At 28.0% G+C, this 25253-nt stretch overlaps 1 protein-coding gene across 1 annotated transcript in view; it reads left to right on the top strand.

The window, feature by feature from the left end:
- LOC113369956 (lymphoid-specific helicase-like) overlaps positions 1-25253 on the top strand; it is a 945337-nt gene that overhangs the window by 892130 nt on the left and 27954 nt on the right. Inside the window, exon 7 of the mRNA XM_026610584.1 lies at positions 23682-23813. Within this exon, the coding sequence (XP_026466369.1) occupies positions 23682-23813 (132 nt within the window). The remainder of the gene's footprint in view (positions 1-23681; positions 23814-25253) is intronic.

Genomic DNA, 25253 nt, shown 5'->3' with positions numbered 1-25253 from the left:
ATTAAATTTACTAAATGTCCTTTACTGGACAGTTGTAAATAAAAGAGGTAAAAAAAAAAAAAAGAACCGTTATAAGTACTGATATAAAATTAAAATGCAGTTGTAAATATTAAGTATTTCAATCAAACACTTATTGTTGTTTGTTAGTTATTTAAATATGTTTGAATTATTGTATTTCATAGGTATCAGTTATATTCAGCTAGCTAAAGTCTTTTGCATATTGTCACGTAAATACAACATTGCGATAAAAATATAATGAAATTAGGATTTTTGATTGATAAATGTAAAAGTAAATTTTATTCTTCAATATTATACTCTATGTAATATGTTTTGATACAGGCCAATTTTTATGTTTCCCTAAATTCGTATTTCAGTTAATTTTTTCTTCTCGTTCATCAGTTATTTTAACACTTGTAGTTTTTATATTAAAAATACACCATTCTGGAACCCTAAATTATATTTATTAATTAATTATAAGACCATGAAATATTGAGAAATGAAGTATATATATTATAATAAGAAAGTTACTTTCTTTGACAAAGTCCATTTTCATTTAAAAAACAAATATTTTACAAAACAAGCATTAGTACAAGAACTTCTAAAGTAAACTAGACGCTTAACCAAACTTGTGGTATATTTTCATAATAATCTTTAGGCTCCAAAATAAACTAAAGTTTAAACTTTGTTACATCTGTTATTTATGCTATATAGTACTCCATAATGTTTAAGTAACTGCAACAACTACATTTTCCCTTGGAAACAAATATCAATAATATTTGTCAAACTAGAAGTTACACCTGAAAATTAGTAATGATTGCTACAAAAAAACTAGTTTTGCATGCACCAAAAATTTAAATTGGTAAAAGTGTTTTAAGTTTATTTGAATACTTGAAAAAAAGCTTTTTGAGACTTACTTTTTGCCTCGATCTCCGAAACCACTAGACCTGCCTTTCTAAAAATGTAATAAGTTTCTCATTTTGTCAATACAGGTAAAATGTTTTTTGAATTTCTCAAAAACTAAATTACCATTTTTTGCACTTTTTGCCCCGCTATGGAGCCACCTTAGCCAAAAGCTAATTAGCACGTCTCCTTATCAATAGGAATCAGATGTTTTGAATCATTCATATCGGTTGATCCGTGTTCTCGAAATCGTCGATAAAAATTGTTTCCGCACACACATACACACACATACATACATACATATATACATATATACACAAACACCCACCCACACACACACACACATATATATCCATTTTTTCTAACGTATGCCAAAATTTTCAGAAGGTTTTTGAAATCATATTTTCGTATTTTTTGCGATTGCTATAAATTACCCAATGGTAAGTTAACAAGGGTTGATGATTGATAAAGAACATATATGAATGACCAAAAGATGAAGTGGTCAGACTAAATAGATAAAGATTTGGCAAGAAAATAGTTATGAAATTGAATTGATAAAAATCTGCAGTATTATAAAATGCACGTTTCGTATATTCATAAGTTGAATAAACTTTCACTAAATATCCGAGACCTGGACAACAAAATATTACATGCTACCTTGCTTAAATAAAAGCTTTCCACCCACGGTCAATTTGTTTTTGTATCTACTTCCATTAGCATTCAAAACGTTTGTGAATACAATAATCTACCTGTTTACCAATAATACATCCAATTCTACCTTCCTAATAGCCGAAAGACCAGACATAAAATTATATTGCACGGATTCCAACCAGATTATGAGTATGAGTCCAGGCCCTATGATATTACCGCAGTTTACGTTTGATCGCACTTCTTCATCCGCCGATATATCACTTATTCCCCTGGTCGATCGACGGTGTAGGCGCCCCGCCAAAGAAAAGCACTTTTTAACATCATAATGTAATTTATGGAGTGAACTCAATCGCAAGATGTTTACTCAATCTATAATACGGTTTATGTCTGATACAAAAATGATCGGTTATACATTTATACGACGACATTCTTATTTTCTTTTGTGAGATTCGCACTCCGCATTTTTTGATAAGAATTTGCACTGAATATAAATGGGGTATGTAGAATGTTTTACAATGGTCATAAATTTGTATATTAAATGTTACATTTTTATTGGAATTCATAATATGATTGGCAAATTCATTACATTATCTATCAAAATATGTCCAAATGTCCCAGTAATATTTTTGCGTTTAGATTGTGAATATTGATATATTCATTTATTTCGTAAAAATGTATGAAAAGGCCTAATTATTATGGCTATATTATATTATGTTGCTTTATACGCATTTCCTAGTAGTATAGATCATCAATATATATATATTTTCTCTACATTTTTGCTATTTTGTTTGTTTATTATTATTATATAAATATATTTATACTATTCAATAATATATAAAAAGTGTACACTTAAAATTTAAATTTCAAAATATATATAATTTCGGACCGAATCAACCTTAAAATTTTGAATCTGAATAGTACCTACTAAACTGTTTAATAAAAAATGCGACTTTGTTTCAATGATATGCCAACTCTATACGTATTATGAATGATTAAATTAATAGTAGCGAATTAAATCATTGAATTCAATTAAACTTGATCTGATTTAACTTAAATTTAAAGCCAGAAAGAATTATCTTATAGAAATATTTTGACACGAATGAAAAAAACTGAAGTTCATATTTCTTTGAAATATAATTTCTTCAATTTTTCGTGTGTTACTCTGAAATGACATATGTTTTCTAAATATTAAACTTATCAATTGTTCAATGTTTTTTGGCTACTCATTGTTAGTATGAAGACATATATGGCGTGGAAAATCTGATTTGCTACATTTTCTGATTAATTTTAATAATTACAAATTTTGGTTGATAGATTATTTTTTTTAGTTTAAACTAATATTTTATCAATGGATACCCTATATTTTTTATTACCTATAAATTAATAAATTATTTTAATAATATTGTTATTTATAATCTTTCTTTTTTTTTTGTTTATTTATTACATTTTATTTTGCTTTTTTAGTTTTGTACTATATTATCAACATATTCGTCAATATTTTTTTTTAATTTGAAGTTTTTTGAAACTGCTGAATCTATATTTCCTAAAAACAAAGCATTCTTTCGCCTCGTAAACACAAGCAATGCGTTTTTTGAATCATTCTAATCAGATGTTCCGTTCTATCAACAACTCTTATTCGTTACACTTATTGCTCCGTATTTCCAAAACGTCTGCACAAACTTTGCAAAAAAACTAATCAGCACGTTTTGTCGTCTATATGATTCGAATGTTTTATAATTTTTTTTAACCGCATACTCTGTTCTCTCAGAAATTTTTATTTTTTGTACTTATTGCTCCGAAACGGCTGGACCTGCCTTTGCCAAAAACTAGTGAGCACGTGACGGGGACACGTCAATACAATTCGAATGTTCGGTGTACAGTTCAGTTCTTCTAACCGTATGCTCTGTTCAGTCAAAAACCTTTTTTTTAATTTTATTTTCAATAGCAATCAGAATACAGGACAATTCTATGAGCTATTTGGCTTTCATTCACTCGCACGCATACACACACATTAAAACACACATATAAATTAATCTGATAAATATTATATTGATAGTTAGAGAATCACTTCAATAAGTGATTCTACAATTCAGTTCATATAAAGTTTTGATAGTTCCAAGGGTCATACATATTATCTTTGGGCAGATTCTTCTCCAGTCATCTTGAAATTGGTGTCTCAAGAAGCTGAGTGGTTATAGAGTTTGTATGATGTTCTAGTTTATGAAAATGTTTGACACTGTTGATTTATATTTATAAGTCTGTTTATGTCAAAAACTTAGTTACCATTTTCAACACTATGTGCCCTGTATCCCTGAAACGTCTCGTCTAATCTTTGCTAAAAACGAATCAGCACGTCTTCACGTCAATACGAATAATATGTTTTTTTCAATAATTGAAATCGATTGACACGTGCTCTCGAAATCGTTGAGAAATAATCCATACATCATATACACACATACATATCCATCATTTTTTCTAAGGTATTCCAAAATGTTCAGAAACCTCTGAAACGTAAATTTACATAAATATTTTCATTTTTGATTTTTTTGCGATCACTATAACTTAATCTACGAAAAATTATTAAAAATGTGTTAATTATAGTAACTGTTACAATTTATATTTCTCTCAATAAATCCAATATCCACGTTTGTACGGATTCGATCCTCCATAATACCTAAAATTGCGTATTTTGCGTATCAAGAGCAGCGATCTGCCATTCATCTATTCGGCAACGCGCAGCTTCACTCGATGGCTCTGTGTTTGTGCAAATGTCAATTTCTGGACGCATGCATGTGCCCATGCATATTTGTTCTATAACGGATAACCGTTTGATTCAGGTCAGGACACAATTTATATGCGGACACATAATTTGTACAAAAGCTACATTGTCCGTTTGCTCACGCACGGGCGCTGACTGTGCTTAAATATTTGTTGGTTTTATTCAAGCTAAGCAAAGATGATGATGAGTTTGCAACAGTTATAATGAATTTCAAAACTATAAACTTATCGGATATAGGTAAAGCTCATAATAATTTTAGAAGTCAAATAGCTCTTTGGACAGTTAGAGTTATTATTTTGTGCTTAACAACTGAAGCTTTATAAGTAATTTTTTATGCATTTGATATAAGATTTTGCTCAATAACAGATTAAAATAAGAGTTCGACAGATAACTCGAGTTTGCCTCTCGATAGCTGCACCGTCACCTACTTTCTGTGTGACTGGTCAATGCATCCATCATTTATATTACTTAGGGGAAATTGGGATTTGTCCATATGTTTGGTGTTTCTAACCAGTTAACTCTGCTGCTTTCATGGAACTGATGTGCGATCAAATGTCGTTTGTAGGTAAAATGCCACTTACAACTATTTATTTTATGCCGGCATAGCCCCAAAATATTCTAATATGCACATGTGAGCCAAATCTGTTAATCTATTTTGACCTTCTAATTGACCATCGACATTTTCCCAAAAACTGCTTCATCGATTTCAAAATTTTAACTCGCATTCTCTAGTTTTGCTTGTCGATCCCATACTTTTCTATATAATTAGCAGATAAGTGCTGTTTACTTTTGTGGTAAAAACTTCTGAACCGATTTTGAACATTGAAAAATCCTTTGAGGTATCAGATGTAAATCAATAATTTTTAGTAAATATCGACCAGAGTGTTTCTTCATAATAAGTTTCAAAAGAAAATATTGACGATTATATATGACGACTATAATGAACAAAGATCTAAAGTCTAAACGAACACTATCAAATATCATATTTCATATTTGAAATTTAATTTCGAAGAATTTTAAAAGTATCTAGTTTACCTCCTATTGATTAATTCGATTTTTTAGACATATCGCGAAGTTTATGCCACTGGTCTTCAGACAAAATGCCACTCACACATAGATAATAATCAATTGTATATAATACACAATGTCCGAAGTGCATTTTGTATTTATTATTATCCCAGAAATCTAGTTTTAGAAATTTTACTAATTAGTTTTTGGAAAGTTCGACAGTTTCATTATAATGAATTTCTAAAATGAGTACTTTTATGATGTTAATAGGCATAATTTCAAAAGTTGGTAAACATTAGTAAGTAAATTTATCATTTGCATAAGAATTCTAATGAACATATGTGAGCCAAACCTTGACCTTCCATCGACATTTTCCGAAAAACTGCCGTGTCGATTTTAAAACTTTAACTCGCATTGTCTAGTTTTGCTCGTCGATAGTCCCATAATTTTGTTTATAAATAGCAGATACGTGCAAACTTTTTGGTTACTTTTTGGTCATAAACTCTGAACCGATTTTGAAAATTGGAAAATAGTTTGAGGTATCAGGTGTGAATTATGGTGATTAATTTTTAGTAAAAGTCGGCCAGTGCGTTTTTTCATAATAAATAGAACGAATATCTAAAAGCTAATCGAACATCCTAAAATATTATATTTCATATTTGAAATAATCAATAGGATTTTAAAAGTCGCTAACTCTCAATTCCTAGTGATTAATTCGATTTTTTACATATATCGTAAATTTATGCCATTGGTCTTGAAACAAAATGCCACTCACACCCAGATAATAATTAATTGTATATAATACACAATGTCCAAAGTGAATTTTGTAAATATTATTATCCCAGAAATCTAATTTTAGAAATTTTACTAATTAGTATTTGGCAAACATCGACACTCATTGTAATGACTTTCTAAAATGAATATTTCGAAGATGTTAATAGGCATAATTTCAAATACTGCAAAATATTAGTAAGTCGATTAATTACATATATTAGCGGGAAAATTTATTAATTGAATAACATATTTAAAAACTATGTATAATAAAACATTATATAAATTCAATAAATTTGAAACATTGTTTCATTCTTTCAATTATTTTGTAATATGTCATAACTCCAGCACTCCAGCACCGAATCAACTTTTAATTTCTATATTTTTGTTAATATATAAGCCATGTTACATTTATTCAAATATTTCGCATTATAACTAAGCATCAATTGTAGTACTTTTTATACTAAATCAGGATAAAATCAATTTTCGCATTCAATTTGATATTTTCACCCATCTGAATGTCCACTCGCATCCATCACCTCGATCCATCAATACCTGCCGCATAAGTAAATTCCATCGAACATTACATATGTAATGTAATTGCATTTGTGATTTTGATTACATCTATGAATTGTGTTATCACAGATAAGTATAATACACTTCATACATATATGCATATTAGGGTTGAAACATTCGATCGAAATGGTTAAAATTATGTTCGAATTAATGCAGAACTGGAGTAATATTTGCTATAATATAGAATATGAATTATTTCACACCATGGACAACCGGCATTATATCTTAATCTAAACAAGGTGTAAGTGTCATTTTGGTTTAAGACAAGTGTAAAAAAATTCAGGCGAGTGTAAAAAAACAAGTTCATTAAAAAAAAAACAATTGATTAATTTTTGAGTGATTTATATGTATACGGGGTTGCTGTAGATCCTACATACTGTTAGAAGTTAATCAATAAAAAATCTATATATTAATTTATAAGTAATTTATAAATTGTTTTAGGGTCTTATAATGTTAAAAGTCTTTGCAGATTATTTGATATTGTACATTTTTTCCAAACATATTAGTTATTTTAGACTAACTATTTATATATCATACATTACTGAACGAAAATGAATAGGCACCTGAGTAATGCGTTATTCCAAATTTTAATATCTTTTCATAATCAAACTTTTTGCCTGCCACAGGATATTTGTCGAAACTAGACAGTAACCCTTTCCACTCGGATGCCGCCGGCAAAATACAAAATAAATCTCGCAAATCGCAAGTGGAAAGGGTTAAAATCATATTATATTAATAGTATGGAATGTTTTATCAAATCGCCTACTAATAGATTACTGAGAATTTGCGTAACTTTGACACGAATTAATCAACTCGATTCTCAAATGAATTCGCACCTGTTCATTCGTTAAAATGTTTAAAGACAATTCAGGATTTTTGGTTAAAATTACATTAAATTACATAAAAAATCATCCGGATGAAACTAATTAATGGAGTTATCAATACGTACATTTATTTATTTTTAGCTTTAATTAGCTAAAGTTTCACAATTACTAAGCAACACCGCTTTTTTAAAAAATTGCTAAAATTAACTTCAACATAATTATTAACTTCCCGTAGGGTAAGTTATTTCGATTTTAAATAAATGTTATTTTATTCTTCTTGTAGAATCAACATAATTTTACACATTCACACATATTTTTTCGGTCTCAAACGATTTAGAATGACTTGAAACTTGGAAAAAACATAAAATGAGCAAATCGGATTTTCTTTAGTAAACCCAAACTTTACCTTCGGTATTATAATAATGATTTTATTACTGATTCACCGCTGTCAGTTTTTTTATCGAATATCAAGCTTAACTTACACACGTATATTTTATTATTTTTGAGAGAGCTTTATTATTTTGGGAAGCCAGCCAGACGTATTATTTTCAATATTGGCCCTTCAATGCTTTCCTGAATACACGGCGGGAATTTTGTGTAATTTCCAACCCCTATACCCAGTGCTCAATCGTAATGTGATTGGATTTGCTGACCGAACCAAAAGGTTAATTGATGATGTCATTACTCTAATCACTGTATTATCATTATTATAAAGATAATTTTATTGACACAATGTTCTATTGTGAGCGGTTACTATTTTGCTTGAATTAAACTTTAGATGACCATTAAGCACGAATTTAGTACGTATAATTTTAGTCAACTCATAATTTGCGTGGTAGTGTTCTTCATAATTATGCAAATAGTGAAATTAATTTTTTTTGTGTACAATTTTTACGAACTAGATCACATTTTGTGTGTACGAACCGGATATTTTTTTTTGAAAACAAATTTTATCTTTTGAATCAAGCTAAAATTTAACAAGTTGAACTATTTTTTTGAATCTAATAAATTCCTGCAAAATGCAAAAGTTTACATATACTAAATGTCATAATAATAAATACACTACAAAGTTACCATTTACATAGCAAAATCATAAATAATATAGTTAATTTAATAAAATATGTATATATCTTATTTATATAAATTTACTCTACGTGTGTTGTCACTAAACTGCTCCTAAACGGCTATTCGAATTTTGATAAATCATTTTAGAGTGTATCAATGCATAAATAATTGTGGATCTGAATAACTGAATAAAAATAGTAATCATGGAGAAAACAGTGAAAAAAAATTATTGTCTGACAAATAAGATGAGAACGTTAACGTTAAGTCGAAATGTCAATTCACTTAATATTTGAACTTAAATGATTATATATAATATGTCAAATTATGAGTAAAAAATGTTATTCGAAAAATTTTACTGCCCTGAGGCAATTGAGATATGCCAGAGATTAAAATATTGAATATAAGTAATAAAATAAATTAAATCTACTGAATATTTTTTCAACTTTTTTTTAGAAGTATAATCCTTCCGGTTAATAAGAGAAAACAAATTTAACAACTTTAAAATTTTGGAATAATAAAACACTTGTATGAAATCAAATATGAGAAAATGTAGCAAATGCTTTGTCAAAGAATTAGAGAATCAAATTTAATTAATATGCGAATCAGCCTGAGTATTAACATAACATTTTAATTCTCCTTCTAATTCTTCTTTAATACTTTATCATGATAGCAACAACAATTAACAAGTTAGGTTAATCAAACCTAAATCTAGGGATATAATATGAAAAAGCTCATATTAAATATGATAATATAAAAATAGTATTTTTGCTTATATTGCAATTGGCTTGCCCTTCGGGTACCATGAGTCACTTAGTAAAGGTTGGCAACACCACTTTCAACTAGTATTGTATTTCAAATATTATTGATCGAATACAATTTCTAACAACAGTTACCCACTGGATTGGCCATAGGTATGTTACTTCCAGGTACTCGGTGATTCAACTAACCCCGACTGTTTTGAAAGAACCAAATGAACCTTATCGGCTTTGCAGCAGTTTTGTACCTGGTGGGTAACGGTGCATCATAAGGTTGCAAAACCTACTACATTGCTAGGGGTGTGCAAACGTTACAAAATTTTTCATAAAATAAAATTCAATGCTTAACAATTTTTTTGTTGTGTATCTTTTAATAAAAAGCAAGAAATGACAAATGGTTAAGAAGTGATTAGCGGCAGTAACAATAGTGGCATAATTTATGTAGTTGTTAATGATATTTAAAATTCTGTAAAAATATTGCAAAAAAAACTATCGACATTCAAACAAGATAGATCCAAAAAATTGTTAATCACTATTGTGCTCTAAAATGCACAATAAATATAATTTTATTTAATACGTTAAAGTGACAAATATAAATTCTTAATATTCCATGCTCCTAATTATTTTCTCGTGAATTCCCAAAATAACAACTCGCAATCAAATCCCTATATCACCCATCAAACTCACCACAGGCCGCATAAGAAAAATCGAACAAAAAATCTGTACAACATAATGGCCCCATAACACGAAGCAATTACCCGTCAATTTAATTACAACGAACAAGCACTGAACGGCCGTAACGAAATCTATCGAAGACGGAATAAAGGAGATAGATACAAAATAGATGATGGGTTGCCGATTAATAGAGACGTTAAGGAAAACACAAGACTAATAAAAAATCGTTATATACACACAAGAAACGATCCGTAGGCGGTGAATATAAAGTGAGGTGTAAAACAGTCCCCGAGGCCTTGCTGAAATGATTGCCTCAATATGCAGTATAAGTTTTAAGACGGTGTAATGGACACAGTAAACTGATTCTAATAGGGTTTCTATTCTTGGATGCATGGTTTCTTTGTTGACCTTAGGATGTGTGTTTATGACCATACTTATTTATATACGTACATGCTACATGTGTATGATACATATCTCTAAAACTTATAATAGGGGGCTTAAAGAACAGCGGGTAAAAAGATCCACCACCGATATCTCAAAAACAAGTAAAGAGTTTTTTAACAACAATATTTGAAAGTATAGGGAAAAAATGTATAATCAGCCATCACCATTCCCATCGGGAGATTAACGTAAATAATGAGAAATAATAAATAAAAAATTAAACTATTAGTTATTCCAACTCTGTTGATGAACGTTTCTAAAATAATATCAGATCAAGGTTATACACAGTGTTATCTCTGTAATAAATGTACTCATAACGTTTTTATTTTGCATTGGTTGAATAATGTAGCTAATATATCGTAAAATCCCTTTAATAGCATTCGTACTATAATGACAACTATTTTAATATATTAATACTTGAAAGACATTTATTTATATCTCCAACTTCAGCAAATACTAAACAATTACAATGTTATATTTATAATCATTTAAATAGTTATATTTACAATATTCAACAATTACATACGATACACTGATGAGTAATGAACAGCACTGAACGGCTGAAATTATTACATTACTGAAATATATAAATTGCAATTACTACCCTGTCTCAATATAAATTGAGTAAGTGAATAGGATTATAAGATGGGACAGATTTACAAATCATTCAAAAGTTTATTGTACGTTTTCTTGTGAATGTTTCATTCCATAAGGCTGTACTCCAACATGTACTAATAAATGCAATCTCAAATTTTTTGCACGTAAAAATCTTTTATTTAATTTTACTTCGCCTATGGAGTAAAAGGGATCAGTTGTCAAATTTATGAAGAACAGCGAATAATACTCATTTCTACAAGGATGAATTAATTGGGAGTTCTACTGAACATAGATAGTAGTTGGTTTTATATGTGTTATTTATTGTGATTTAATGGATTCGGTTTTCACAATATAATTGCTCAAAGACAAATTGGACCTTTGTGCCCCGTCCTACCCTATTACAAGTGTGTGTGTTTATTTATATTACAAACATGATATTATATTCCATTAGATGGCAGGTATGTGAGCTAATTTTACTCCATTCTAAAGTTTATAATAATTTCTATTGTCCCTTGTAACAAAATGTGTGTACAGTTTTTTTTTTAAAGATGCATTTTTCTAATTCATATTTTTGATGTATAGAACAATCGTAATAGAACTGTGATTTTATACATAATGATTCTTGAATCGAATTACTTAGAGAACATTGTAAATTGCACTATTTTCCTTCTGATAATAAATAAATAAATTAATTTACTCTTACAGATGAAAAAATCAATTCAAATTATTTCATTAATTTAATATATATATATATATATATATATATATATATATAAATATAAATAAATCTTACTCCTATTTTATATCTATTTATACACATATTTCTATTTATATATAGTCACGTGCTAAATATTGTTAACAGCATTCAATAATACAAATGAAATAATAACACAGGTGAATGCTGCATGTGCGGGATATATTCTATCCATATTAAATGTACAGATAAGGTTTTTGGTGTAAATATTAATGCGAATACAGATTAAGCGTTCTCCTGTACCTAAGAACCTCTTCGCCAAGGAATTACGAGGCTAATTTAGAGGGTTTAGTTCGAGTGCATTTATATATAACATATAATCATTGCAGATCGAAACGTTTCTAATAACATAGCTTGTGGTATTAAAATATATATATATATATATATATATATATATATATATATATATTCATTACAGTAATAATAATGTATATTTTTCCATACGTGGATTGATTATGAATTTCCTGATTCAAATTCGTATTAGAGCACGATATCACGCAGTATGATATCCACTTTTACTCGAAAATATAAGTCAAAAATATATGACTCTTAATTAAATATATCATCAATATTAGATAAATACTAATAATAAATGAATATTAAATATAGTTGAGTTGCCTTCCAAAAAAGCGTTTCATAGAACTGTTAAGCTCTTATCGCTAATCAAAAATAAAAATTTACCCTTGATTATTTATTTGGGTCCAAATATAATTTTTTTACGATTTTTCTAATATCATTTAAAACTTTGAGATCGGCGCCTATAATCCTCATATATTATTTAGAGAGGAACTCAATATATACGAACTTGCTCGGTATATATTTGTGTAGTTAGTAAACTTACACGCGTCTAGCAAAACCCGAACATTAGCCCATTAGTGTGGATCCGACAACCCTCTCAAACTTATTCATGAAGCTAATTCATGAGCTCCGGAGCAGAGGGGTATATACCCTGATTATCAAAGATTGCACATATTGGTACTTGAGGATATTGTCTGGAAATGCTCTAATTAATAGATAGAGAATTATTAGTTACATCATGAATCATGAGCAATTAAGGAAACTTATCAATAAAATTTTCGTTTTTATATGAATTTATTATTGCTATGAATTTAAATTATTAATCGCTTTTGGATACTTTATTATTTTATTATTAACTTCCCGAAGAAAAAGCTTATGTTTTCATCAAAAATTCCGATTCACTAATTTTATGTTTTCTTGACGTTTCAAACCACTTTGAATCAAATGAGACTAAATTTGGAAAAAGTATGTGTTTGTGAATGTGAATAATTTTTTCACCTTAAATCGACGTTTTCTTAAAAACGACTGGACCGATTTCAAAAATTTAAAAGCCATTCGATGTATTTCGATGAAGACTATCATTTGTCAGTTTTGCGCGACGATCGCCCAAGTATTTTTTTTTAAGTCGCAGAAAAGTGAAAAAAAATCGTCCATGGTTTAGCAATTTTTTTCGATATTTTTTTTCTGTTGATAGGCACTAAAGAATATACTAAAATAGTTTGAGTATACTCGGGAAGTAGTCTAATTTTAAAAATTCATCAAAGTTCGAATAGCAGTTTGAGTTAAAAGTCACTTTTGCGATGTGATAAAAATTTTAATATCACAAATTTAAAAGTCATTTTTTGGAATCATCGGGAAAATAAATCTACAAAACTTCTCTAGTTGTGTTAAAAATATTACCATTAATTATTATCAATCATTAAATAATATCGAGGTCAACGTTAATGATATATGTAATCGTGCAGTTGAAAATTCCATCTAAATATATATATCTAAATATATAAATCTCAATTCCGGCTGATTAAGTCAATTATTACACATTTCGAGAAATTCATGCAACTTGCCTTAAGGCAAAATGCCACTTTCAACTAACTTAATTTTTATTTTATGCTTGATACTATTCGAATTCTCACATAATTTATTGGGTTTTTTTCTATCTCTATATACTCAATTTTAACATATTTCATTAGCCATCACATCAAATTTTATTAAAATTGTTTTATATCATAATATAATAGTTTTTATATACTCAATTTTTTAACAAAATGTAGAAATATAAATCTTAAATGATATTGTTATTCCAATATTGTATTCAAAACTTTATACTTTGACATGTCATTATCCTGAAGTTTAGCGATCTAAACCAAACTTAAAATTCAAATGATTTACGCAATTTAAAAAAAAAATGTAATATTTTTATGTTTACAAAGATTTAAATATTTGGTATTATATTCGTATTTTGAGTATTAAGAAAGTCAAGTTGCTAAATTAATGCAGTATCTTTTTAATAAATATAAAACCAAATTTTTATTATATTATATAATAAAATAATCAATTCTGGAAAACTGATGATTCGTCTATACATTTGACTGAGTCAAAGTGAAAACAGAACAAATTGCTTATTTTAAATTTATAATATAAATTTATTTTAGGTATCTTCGTCGATATTTACATGTACTTGAGCTAGTAGATATCATTAAAAAAATATTTTAATTTAAATTATTCATGTAATATTCTTTTATTCAGTATATTCAATATACTTAAAGTAAAACAATTTATTTCTTTTAGTAATTGAAATATCTGCTAGATAAGCTTTTAAACTAAATGGTATCTAACTAAGTAATATTTCCATAAGATATTACAAAATAAATTAATGGTGAATTAATTTTTCTCTGTAGATTATATCAATTTATTTAATACATCCACTAATATAATATACGTTTGGACTTTCTAACCACGTCTTTTTGTGTATCCTCTCGTTTGCTTGTACTCGTAACCACTTGCGTCCCTTATAGAAGGCATATCATCCCTTAAAAGATCATCCATCGTGCAGATTCATAAATCCATCCATTGACCACAAAATGAACCTTCATCTTGGCGATTTTCGCTGGGCCCTCCTCTTGTATACAAACAGGCGATATATATATATATATATATATATATATATATATATATAATATATGTATGTGTATACTGATATATTATATCTATATTATATTTGATAAAATTTTACCCGAATAAATGCTTAGGCTCTAAGTTCTAGATGCACTTGATCATATATTTTATATAATAGTACATGTTTGCAAATTTTTTTCAAATATTTGCATTACTTTACACTTTTGCATACGATAGTATTACGAACGTTGAAACATATTTGTATTAACTGCCAATATATCAAATTGAAAAATTCAATGAATATAACCATTTATACTACCGACACTTTGTATGAATGTATATATGTCAATATTCACTTGACATGGTATACATAATTCAACTAACAATACTAAAAAATAATGAAGACGGATCTTTAATATGAATAAGAAAAGAAGATTCACAAAACTTTCGATAAATTGTGAAATCAAATCGTTGCTAACAAAATTTTTTACCATTATATGATATGGCATAGTATGGTGTCTCTAGCCTCAAGGGACAAGTTTTAGAGAAAAGCTTGTATTAATTCAAGGCATAAAAAAATATTTTGGTATTAGTGCCTTTGCGATTTGAAATTATTTTTTTTTATAAAAACGTATTTTGCGATTACATTTCAAAAATTTGCAAGCTTTTGCTAATTCTAGAGCGCTTTAATCTCTCCAAATAAACTCTTTATTTGTATTCAAATTAATTGCTGATTTATATAAGTAAGTAATTAATAATTAAATTTAAAAATAATAAAATATTTTAATAATAATATAATTAATAAATTAATTATCATATTATTAAAATTTAATTATAATTAATAATTAACATAAATAGTAAAATGAAAAACTAATAATAAATTAGTAATTTTTTTTTTCATTACATTCACGTTTTTTAGCCATAACCATTATGGAACTAATAATTAAAACTATCTCATCTGAATATAATATATTAAATATTTCAACCATCTGCAAACAGATCATGTCGAGAAACTAATACCAGGAAATTTAAAATATTTACGATAATAACAAAAAAATCATCACATTTTATTCTATGCTCAGTGCATTTGACTTGCCCTAAACTGGATTATGATTATTATATTATGAATTATATTTAAATACTACAAGGAGAACAAGTTCAACTCTCAGAAAATTGAATAATTTTTTAATTGTTAACAATTTCTTCAAAATTGCCATAAGAGATCCAAAATATGTTCTGAACTGGTGGATTCATTTATACAAAATGAAGTAACAAAAAATGCATATAAATACTAAGAATACTTTAAGGCCATACATATATACTAAAAAATAACTTAGTAACATGAATCTACTATAATAACAAAATTAATTTTGAAAGTAAAATCTTTACTGGATTCTTTATAAGAACTATACATCTTGATTTTATAAATTAAAAGAAATGCGTTTAGTTTGTTGTATATTTTATAATTGCAATTTGTATTATATTTGATGTCATGTAACTTCTGAGACGTTTTTTAAAATTGCTATTAATGTAATACGTCTTTTTGTGCAACACATAATTGTAACTAACTATCAAATTTGTAAAATGTCTTGAACTGGATAGTTGTAGGTATACGTATGTAATAATAATAGACAAAAATAATAAAAAAATACATTTCTTGAAATTGGATTAAATCACCTTATCGCAGCGATTTCCAACCTGTGGGGCGCGCCCCCCTGGTGGGGCGCGGTGCCGTCCCAGGGGGGGCGCGAAGCTCTTTCAAAAATATGGTTGTTAAATGCTGAGTAAGTGTCAAAAACAAATCAGCAAAATGTATGCAAGTAATCTACAATTTTCGCTGCAATTTTGTCAGGACAAATGTAAAAGCATGAATATACTATACTTTTGGTGCATTCAAAATATTTCGTTTTTGCGTTTGTAGTTGAGTGAGCTGTAGGCCTATAAACAAAAGATAAACACTCGGATCATATCGAATATTCACGTGCTTACTCCAGACCAACTTAAGTAAATAAACAAAAGCATCCTTTTTATTCTGTTATCTATAAATCGAATTAGTTCATTAGTTGTGCTGGAGATACACGCGTTGATATATAGAAAAAATCATTTCTAAATTATTATTGAGTTAAAATTTATAGCTTTAGTTTTAGTACATTATTAGCCAGGAATTATTGTGAAAAGTAGTGAAAAAGTGATTTTCTTTGATTTGTTATAAAAACCGTTTGTAATGGATAAATACGTGACTGGGTTGAAAAGAAAGTTTAATGAAGCAGAAGAAGAGGGTGGTGAAAATAATGGAAATGTTTCTTCACAAAATAGTAAAACTAAACATAGAAAATATGATCCAATGTACTTATCATTGGGATTTACGTATAAGATCATTAATGGTCAAGAACGACCAATGTGTTTGCTGTGTATGAATACTTTGGCCTCAGATAGCATGAAACCAAGTAAATTAAAACGACATCTGGAAAAAGTGCATGCCGATCATGTTGGCAAAACAAAAGAATTTTTCCAAAGAAAATTAGATAACTTAAATAAACAGAAAGAATCGTTTTCAAAAGCTTTGTCTGTATCACAAAAAGCGTTACTTGCGTCATACAAAGTTTCGTATAGAATTGCTAAATGCAAAAAACCCCATTCAATAGGAGAAACTTTAGTACTACCAGCAGCTATTGACATAATAGCTACGATGTTTGGTGAATCATATGCTGATCAAATTAAAAGCATTCCGCTGGCAGATAATACGGTGGGAAGACGAATATCAGATATATCTGATGATCTTTGCGATCAGTTGATAGAAAAAATTAAATTATCTTCTTTCGCGTTGCAAGTAGATGAGGCTACCGATGTTGCTAAGGATGCACACTTAATAACATATATAAGATATGTTATGGAAAATGATATTAGAGAAGAGTTGTTATTCTGTAAGACAATTGAAGGCAAAGCTACGGCGAGTGAAATTTTTAATATGATTGATAACTTTTTTATTGAAAATGGTATTTTATGGGAGAACTGTGTTGGACTGTGCACTGATGGAGCTCCATCTATGGCAGGAAAAAATGCTGGTCTGCAGGCCCTAGTTCGAAAAGTGGCTCCTCGTGCAGTTTGGACGCATTGTATGATTCATAGGCAATCTCTTGTTGCAAGAAATATGGGTGAAGAATTACTTGAAGTATTTGAAATTATAATAAAAGTTGTTAATTTTATCAAAAATAGTCCATTAAGAGAAAGGCTTTTTGGAAAATTGTGTGATGACATGGGCTCAGAATACAAAGCACTACTTTATTATTGTGAAGCACGTTGGCTTTCTCGTGCTAAAGTACTTCAAAGGGTGTTTGAGCTCAAAAAAGAAATTGCCATTTTTCTTGCTGATAATAAAAGAGATGAAGCAGACATATTTTATGACACGAAGTTTCTCGCAAAATTTGCGTATCTAGTTGACATTTTTAAAAGACTAAGTGATTTAAATAAATCAATGCAAGGAACTCAAATTCATGCTTTTGTTCAAAAGGACAAGATTACGGCGTTTATGAAAAAAATAGAGCTGTGGATAGCTAGTATGAAAAGTAATAACTTTGATATGTTTCCTTCTTTTAAAACTACATGTGTTACTGATGATGAAATAGAAGCAAGTAAAGATCTTATTATCAATCATATGACTAGTTTAAGGAACCAATTTGCGCATTACTTCAAAGATCTAGATATGTCCAAATACGAATGGATTAGAAATCCATTTGTTATTGATAAATATGATAATTTTGGACTTCCAACGGCAGAGCAGGAAATGATAATTGATTTATCTAGTGATAGCACATTGAAGCAGATGTTTCAGGACGAAAAGAATATTGTTAAGTTTTGGTTACAAGTAAAGGACGATTTTCCAACTTTGACAAATAAAGCCTTAGAAATTTTATTACCATTTGTGACATCCTACTTATGTGAAACTGGTTTTTCTGCAGTAGCAGTATTAAAAACAAAGTACCGATCTCGTTTAGTGATAGAAAAGGAACTGAGAACAGCGATTTCTACAATGGAGCCGCGGTTTGAGAAAATTTGTGCTGAAAAACAAGCTCAACCGTCGCATTAATTTTTTAATATTGTGTGAAATATTATATCATTTGTTTTTATTAAATTTAAAATTATTTTTTTCCTATAATCCATAGTTATGTTTGTATGTATATTTTTGTATGTATATTTTTGTATGTATATTTTTGTATGTATATTTTTGTATGTATATTTTTGTATGTATATTTTTGTATGTATATTTTTGTATGATTATTTTTGTATGTATGTATATTGTGCATTATTTAGTACGAGATTGAATAAATCATAATTTCAATTAAGTATATTTAAATTAAATTGTTAAAAAAATTAGGGGGGGGCGCAATATTTTTTTCTTTCAAAAGGGGGGCGCAAGGAAAAAAAGGTTGGAAACCGCTGCCTTATCGTATTATAATTACCTATCAAATATTTTTAAATATATTTATTAGAACAAAATATGTCAAAATGAGTAGTGGTTCCTGTTAAATAATTATATATAAACTATTTAAATGCTAAAAATTGAAGTCGGTGAATTTAATGATTATTATTTATTTATCATAAATTATCACATATAATAAACTATTTTATTAATAATATTAATGAAACTTTTTTACTATTGTATATAATAATTTTTTATTACATATTTCCGTTTTCCCAAGTATTTATTTCATATTTTCCAAGTCCTATGGCTAAGTCCAGTTTGCCAGGCTCTGAATTTCGCTCATGGGTATAATATATCAAAGGGATGATGCTAGATTTCTGTTTGGCGTCCGTTCAATTAATATAATCCGTTGGTCCATCTTGTGTACACAAGAAGTGGCGACTGTGTATAAATGAGAAGATAGACATCTATTATAAACGAGTAATTGATATCGGCACATGACATTTATTAGAGCGAGCGATTGATTTATGTCGAACTAATTCTAGAGTTTGGAATTTAATGAAACGCCATGCTCTGGAAGGCTTGTAAATTTTTGATACAGTGCAAAATGGTTTGGTATTGGATTCATCTAATGCACCTTCTTAATACACTTTTTTTGTCCTTTGATATTTTTTGTCATTCTAAAGAAATAATTTTATAGAACTTAATTTTTGTTGCAAACACCTTCTTTTAGATAGTTTAATATATGAAAAAAAAATGTAATCCTAATTTTCATTTTCGTATAGATAACTTTCAGATGCATTTTTTGATAACTTTGAGATGCATATAGGCTGATGGCTACAGTTTTTATCCATTTTTATTACAACAAATAAATATTTTTTATTTATTTTCTTACAATACCAATCAAGGGTAAAATGATGTGTGTTAAAATTGGACAACAAAATAACTTTGATTTCATACTCCATGAAGAGGAGTATGATTCTAACAAATACAAGGAAAAAGAAACTTATTTTTAAATACCATATAACTAAATATGATATACTTTACTGATATAATTATGCTCATATACGAGATACGAACATGTACATACGTATTTATGCACTTATAAATAAAATATTTTATATTAATTAACCCTTTGCACTCTATATTGCAACCGTAGTACTTATTAGGTTGCCTTCGACATACGAGTGCAAAGGGCTGAAAAAATCCTAAATTTAATTTAAGTAAATTACAAACCATAAACAATATCATATATTTGAATTTGTTTAATTAGCATGTTATCTATATTTTAATAACAAATTGCAACTATATGTATAATTTTACGAGATGATAAATCTATACTTATAGTAATCATATTTGCATTTAGATTATATAGTTATTTAAAAAAATATTTTTTTACAAGTTTATTGAACAAATTAAATTTAACTAAAAATTGTAACTATATGTATAATTTTATTATAAATAATGATACTATATGGATATTTGAGAGAGCTTGTGTATTCGATCATATCTAGATACATCATCTTTTTTCTTATATTTAATTATAAATAATACGGGTTTAAATTTACAATTCGATAGTCCTCATCAATGAAAATGTCAAATAAAATTGTGATTCAAACAAATAGTATATTAACTCGATTTTAATGCATAACACAAATTGTTCATAAATAAATGCTACTGTAAATTGCTAGTACAAACACATTTAATAGGAAAATTACATGATAAATTATAAACTATAATGTCCACCTGCATTGCAAAATTATGTACTTTAATCGTATTCAATGTTTTTACTAGAATTTTTTAAACTAAAAATTAAAACGTAAAATTATTTCGACTTTGATTTGATACCCATACCCATTAAAAACTGTGAATATAGAGCAAAAATCGTTGACTTAACCAAGCATAATTCTGACAATTCTCACTAATGTCATTACTCGAACATTTAATTACGGTGCATGAAGTTCCAGCAATTTGCATCAAGGCACGATGCCATGCGCAACTAATTTTCTCAGCTACAAACCTTGCGGAGCCTGAGACCTTTCCAACGAATGCAAAATTGTCGAAGAAAAACCCGACTTATATTTATATATATGTAGATTAGGACAGTCTGTGCAAAATTACTAAAATCTGAGAACCTTAGTGAATCTCAGTAAAGTGTTTTAAAAATAATTTATTTGCATGAAAATCACTCGCTATATTTAAATGAAGTATGAATTATAAAATTAATTTCAATAAAGTTCCTATTTATTAAATAATAAATAATATAATATTTTTAAAAATTAAACTAAACTTTGTACGTACAGCTTATTATCCAAATTTCCGCCTATAAAGCACTCAAGCACTTGTTACATATTATAGTTTCCTTGATGAGCTGGTCAAATCTTTATGAAGCAAACTCTCGCCGTTAGTGTGGCATGCGGTTAATCTGCGGCTAAGAGTGAGCAATTCACATATACAGTCCTAGAAATTCCTATGTGAATGTCGAACATGTATATAACATGTACAAACATTTTTGCTAATATGAAAAGGGCGAACCTTCGGTTTATTTCTTTTGAAAAGCGTTTTGTGCACGCCAACTTAATGTTAACAACACCTGTTCTCATTTACACGATGCCGAAGCAACTTTGATATAACTCCGGCAAAGATATAATTCTTTAGATAATTTTCGATATTTGTATCGGTCCGTGTATATAATAATCTTTTGTATTAGTCGCTATTAATCTATTTGTATTGAGGGTTTGGTAATTTATGACATCGGATTTTGGCATGTGTTGCTCGGCAAGAGGAAATATTTTGGGGAAGAACGTTTATTTATATCGTAGTAAAACTAGGCAAACTGGAAGGCGCTATATTGCTTTTTATTTGATAATTGGCGATAAAATATACACTAATACTGAACTAGCAATTGCTTTGTTTACAATTATTATTAATATATTTTTGGCTTGCCAACATGGTGTTAACTTATTATATAACCATAAAGTATATTTTAGACAAAATATAAAATTAAGTGTAACATAATTGAAAACGATAATATAATTGTTATAAAATTAATCATCTGGTTAACTTTAATTATAAGTATTGAATTACAAATAATTACAAATTTTTTACAATAAAATAATTAAATATTTATTTGTAAAATTTTATAGTTACAGTCTACTTACTTGTATTATTGCGTGTATGATTGATATAGATATCTCTAGATATTTCTATTTCTACATTTACTAGTATGCTGAAATATTTATATTGTGTCTAGTGAATATATCGTACTCCATTTTTACACATTTCAAAAACTTTTAGATTTCAGTTTTTCTCAGATTAATCAGATTAATCTTGAACCCTGAAAATAATCCTACGTTATTTTTGTATAATGAAATTAAATTGAATAAAGATATAAAAAAATGACACAATGGGGCCACAAGTCAAAATATATGCTAGTTTTGGGAGTTCTGTATGCTGAGACGTATAAATTGCTCTTTTGAATCGAAAACAAAATAACAAATGTGTTCTAATAACAGTTTTGATTTGAAGTGGCAATCTACATTTCATTCCGAGTTCTTCATTTTTGCTCTAATACACAATTTAACTTACAAGTGATTTTTCACTTTTTTAGGGTTGTGCGATATAACATGTTTGAGACAATTCTTTTAACACGTTGACTGCGGATGTTAAACTTGTTGACATACACTCCATCCTTCTTGTTGAGACAGTGTCGACAGAGCCACATTTACCGCAGTCAACGTATTAAAATATGTATATTCAAATAGTTTGATTATTGGTAATATTATTTTCAAATTGCATGTTGTATCAATTCAGAAGTAATTTCAAGAATAATACTATTTGACTGAATGGAATTAAAAAGCAGCTACTCTTTTGGGTCAAATTCAAGATCTAAATTACATTCCTACGTGCTCTTATTTAGGAATTAAGATTAATAGGAATTTAATAATTCATACATTAATGGGCCAATTCTCGGATAAAATAAAAGTTGGCGTATAAATCACAAGCTGTGAAAAAGCAATGTTTTTGCTATATGATCAAGCGCTTTACTCTGAATTTACTTCTAATGCTTCACCTCCAAAATGGTACTAATGTCAAACTCGAATTTTAACATAAGTGCAACTTTTATAAGAATACGTAAAGCCCGACTAAAGTTGATTGTTTGATGTCTGTGCCTTTTTGATGTTAGATTTTATGTATGAAATGCTTTACAGAGCTTTTTGGCTGTTTGTGACTACCAACTCATATAATTATATTTTAATATAACATTTGCAATTTTTCAGAAAATTGGCCTCAAAATTATAAGCATAAAACTAACGTTATAGTGACGTAAGTTTTATGCTTATACGTTAGGGGCCAATTTTCTGACTCATGTAATCAAGAGTTAATATTCTCGTTCTATTCACATGTATATTTATATTGTTAACGACTTTCAAAACTTTGCTCTGGATGATTTTACCAGGGTTGTATAATATGTTGAAATTTGAATATATTTGTCCTAATTAGATTATACACAATTATATTGAGTAATATTTGATTTTTTCTGTTTTAGCCTTAATGAGTGTGGAAGGCCCAGTCTTCAGCATAACCCGGGTCAACCGGCTTCACATGGGACCTTACCTTTGCATCGCCACGAACGGTGTGCCGCCCTCTGTCAGCAAACGGGTCATGCTCATTGTGCATTGTAAGTATTTTATTTATATACATAAGTTACTTTGCTTTGGATACAATTATATTTATATTCAATCATATCATAGAACTATATCTAATGAAATCTTAAATATTAATTCCACATAAAAGATAATAAACTTAATATAAGCATTAAAATACGATTGAGTGCAGAACTTGCACTTTGAAAACCCCTTTCATCCTTCCCCAAAGAATATCACTACCATTTTGATACCTTTTTAGCTTTATTAAATTTTTGTTCAGTACCAGCATTTATTTTTGCTGCTTACAAAAAATTGGTCATTACAAATTTTATCTGCACAATTTGTCTTTATTATTCGATACTAAATGACGCAGTCATACCATGAATTCAAATTAAATATATATTTGTTTATAATTGAATAAAAATTATTTGGACATGATTATTCGGTCGTTTTGGAACGTATCCCTGTCAGAAACTTTAATAATTAACTTTTATAAACTTTAAACTATTTCTATGCATATTTTATTTTATTTATTTATCCCAATTTTAATAATTTTATATAACACGTTTTCAATCATTGAAATTTGCCATTAACACAGTACTAAATGTCTATCTCAATTATGCGCAACAATTTTTAATAATTGCTCTTATTCAAATATTCTATTATACGGGTTATTTTGCCGAACTATTTAGTACTGTTGATCTAATATTTACAAAACCAATACTAATATATATATATATATATATATATATATATATATATATAGTAGATACACATTGCTTCCAACATTTTAATAAGTATATTTATGATACATATAATGAAGTATTCATAAAGTTCGCTGAAAATTTACTAATAATATAAGTAATAATAATATAAGTGCATTTAAAATAATTATTTAATTTATAAATTATCCTAAATTTTAATACTATCTATTATTATGCTTAAACAGCTATTTATTTTAATTATCAACTAATTATTAACATTTCATTACTAACATCAAACTAAGTTCCAGTTATATTTCTTTATCATTTGAATTAAATTCTATAGGAATTCTTTACAGAGTCACAAAAATTAAAAAAAAACATTTCTAAATTTTTAAAACATATTTATAACCACAAAATTTTATCAGCACTCTATTATATTTTAAAATTGTTAATGTGTAATTTGCATAAATTGTTTGTCATATTATTGATCAACAAAATAACCAGCAATTATTTGCAAATCAGTAAACTGGAATATATAGATAATACTTGAAATGCATTTATTCGTAATAACTAATTCCATCATAAAATAATTATTACTTCATTGGTATTACAGATAAATATAGCAAAATAGTATTGATGAATCGTAAATAATAATTTTATGTATATATGCTACGCTCAATTTTATATATGTGAATTATATAATTTTTATACAAAACTTGTGGTGATTCAAAATCTTTTGGTTTTTACTTGTGGAGAGCTTTTGAGCAA

This window comes from Ctenocephalides felis, unplaced genomic scaffold, assembly GCF_003426905.1.
Source record: "Ctenocephalides felis isolate EL2017-DRISC unplaced genomic scaffold, ASM342690v1 CF-g0.4_SCAFFOLD_01492, whole genome shotgun sequence".
NCBI lineage: Eukaryota > Metazoa > Arthropoda > Insecta > Siphonaptera > Pulicidae > Ctenocephalides > Ctenocephalides felis.
The sequence above is the reverse complement of the archived record's forward strand: the minus strand, read 5'-3'. Positions and strand labels throughout refer to the sequence as shown.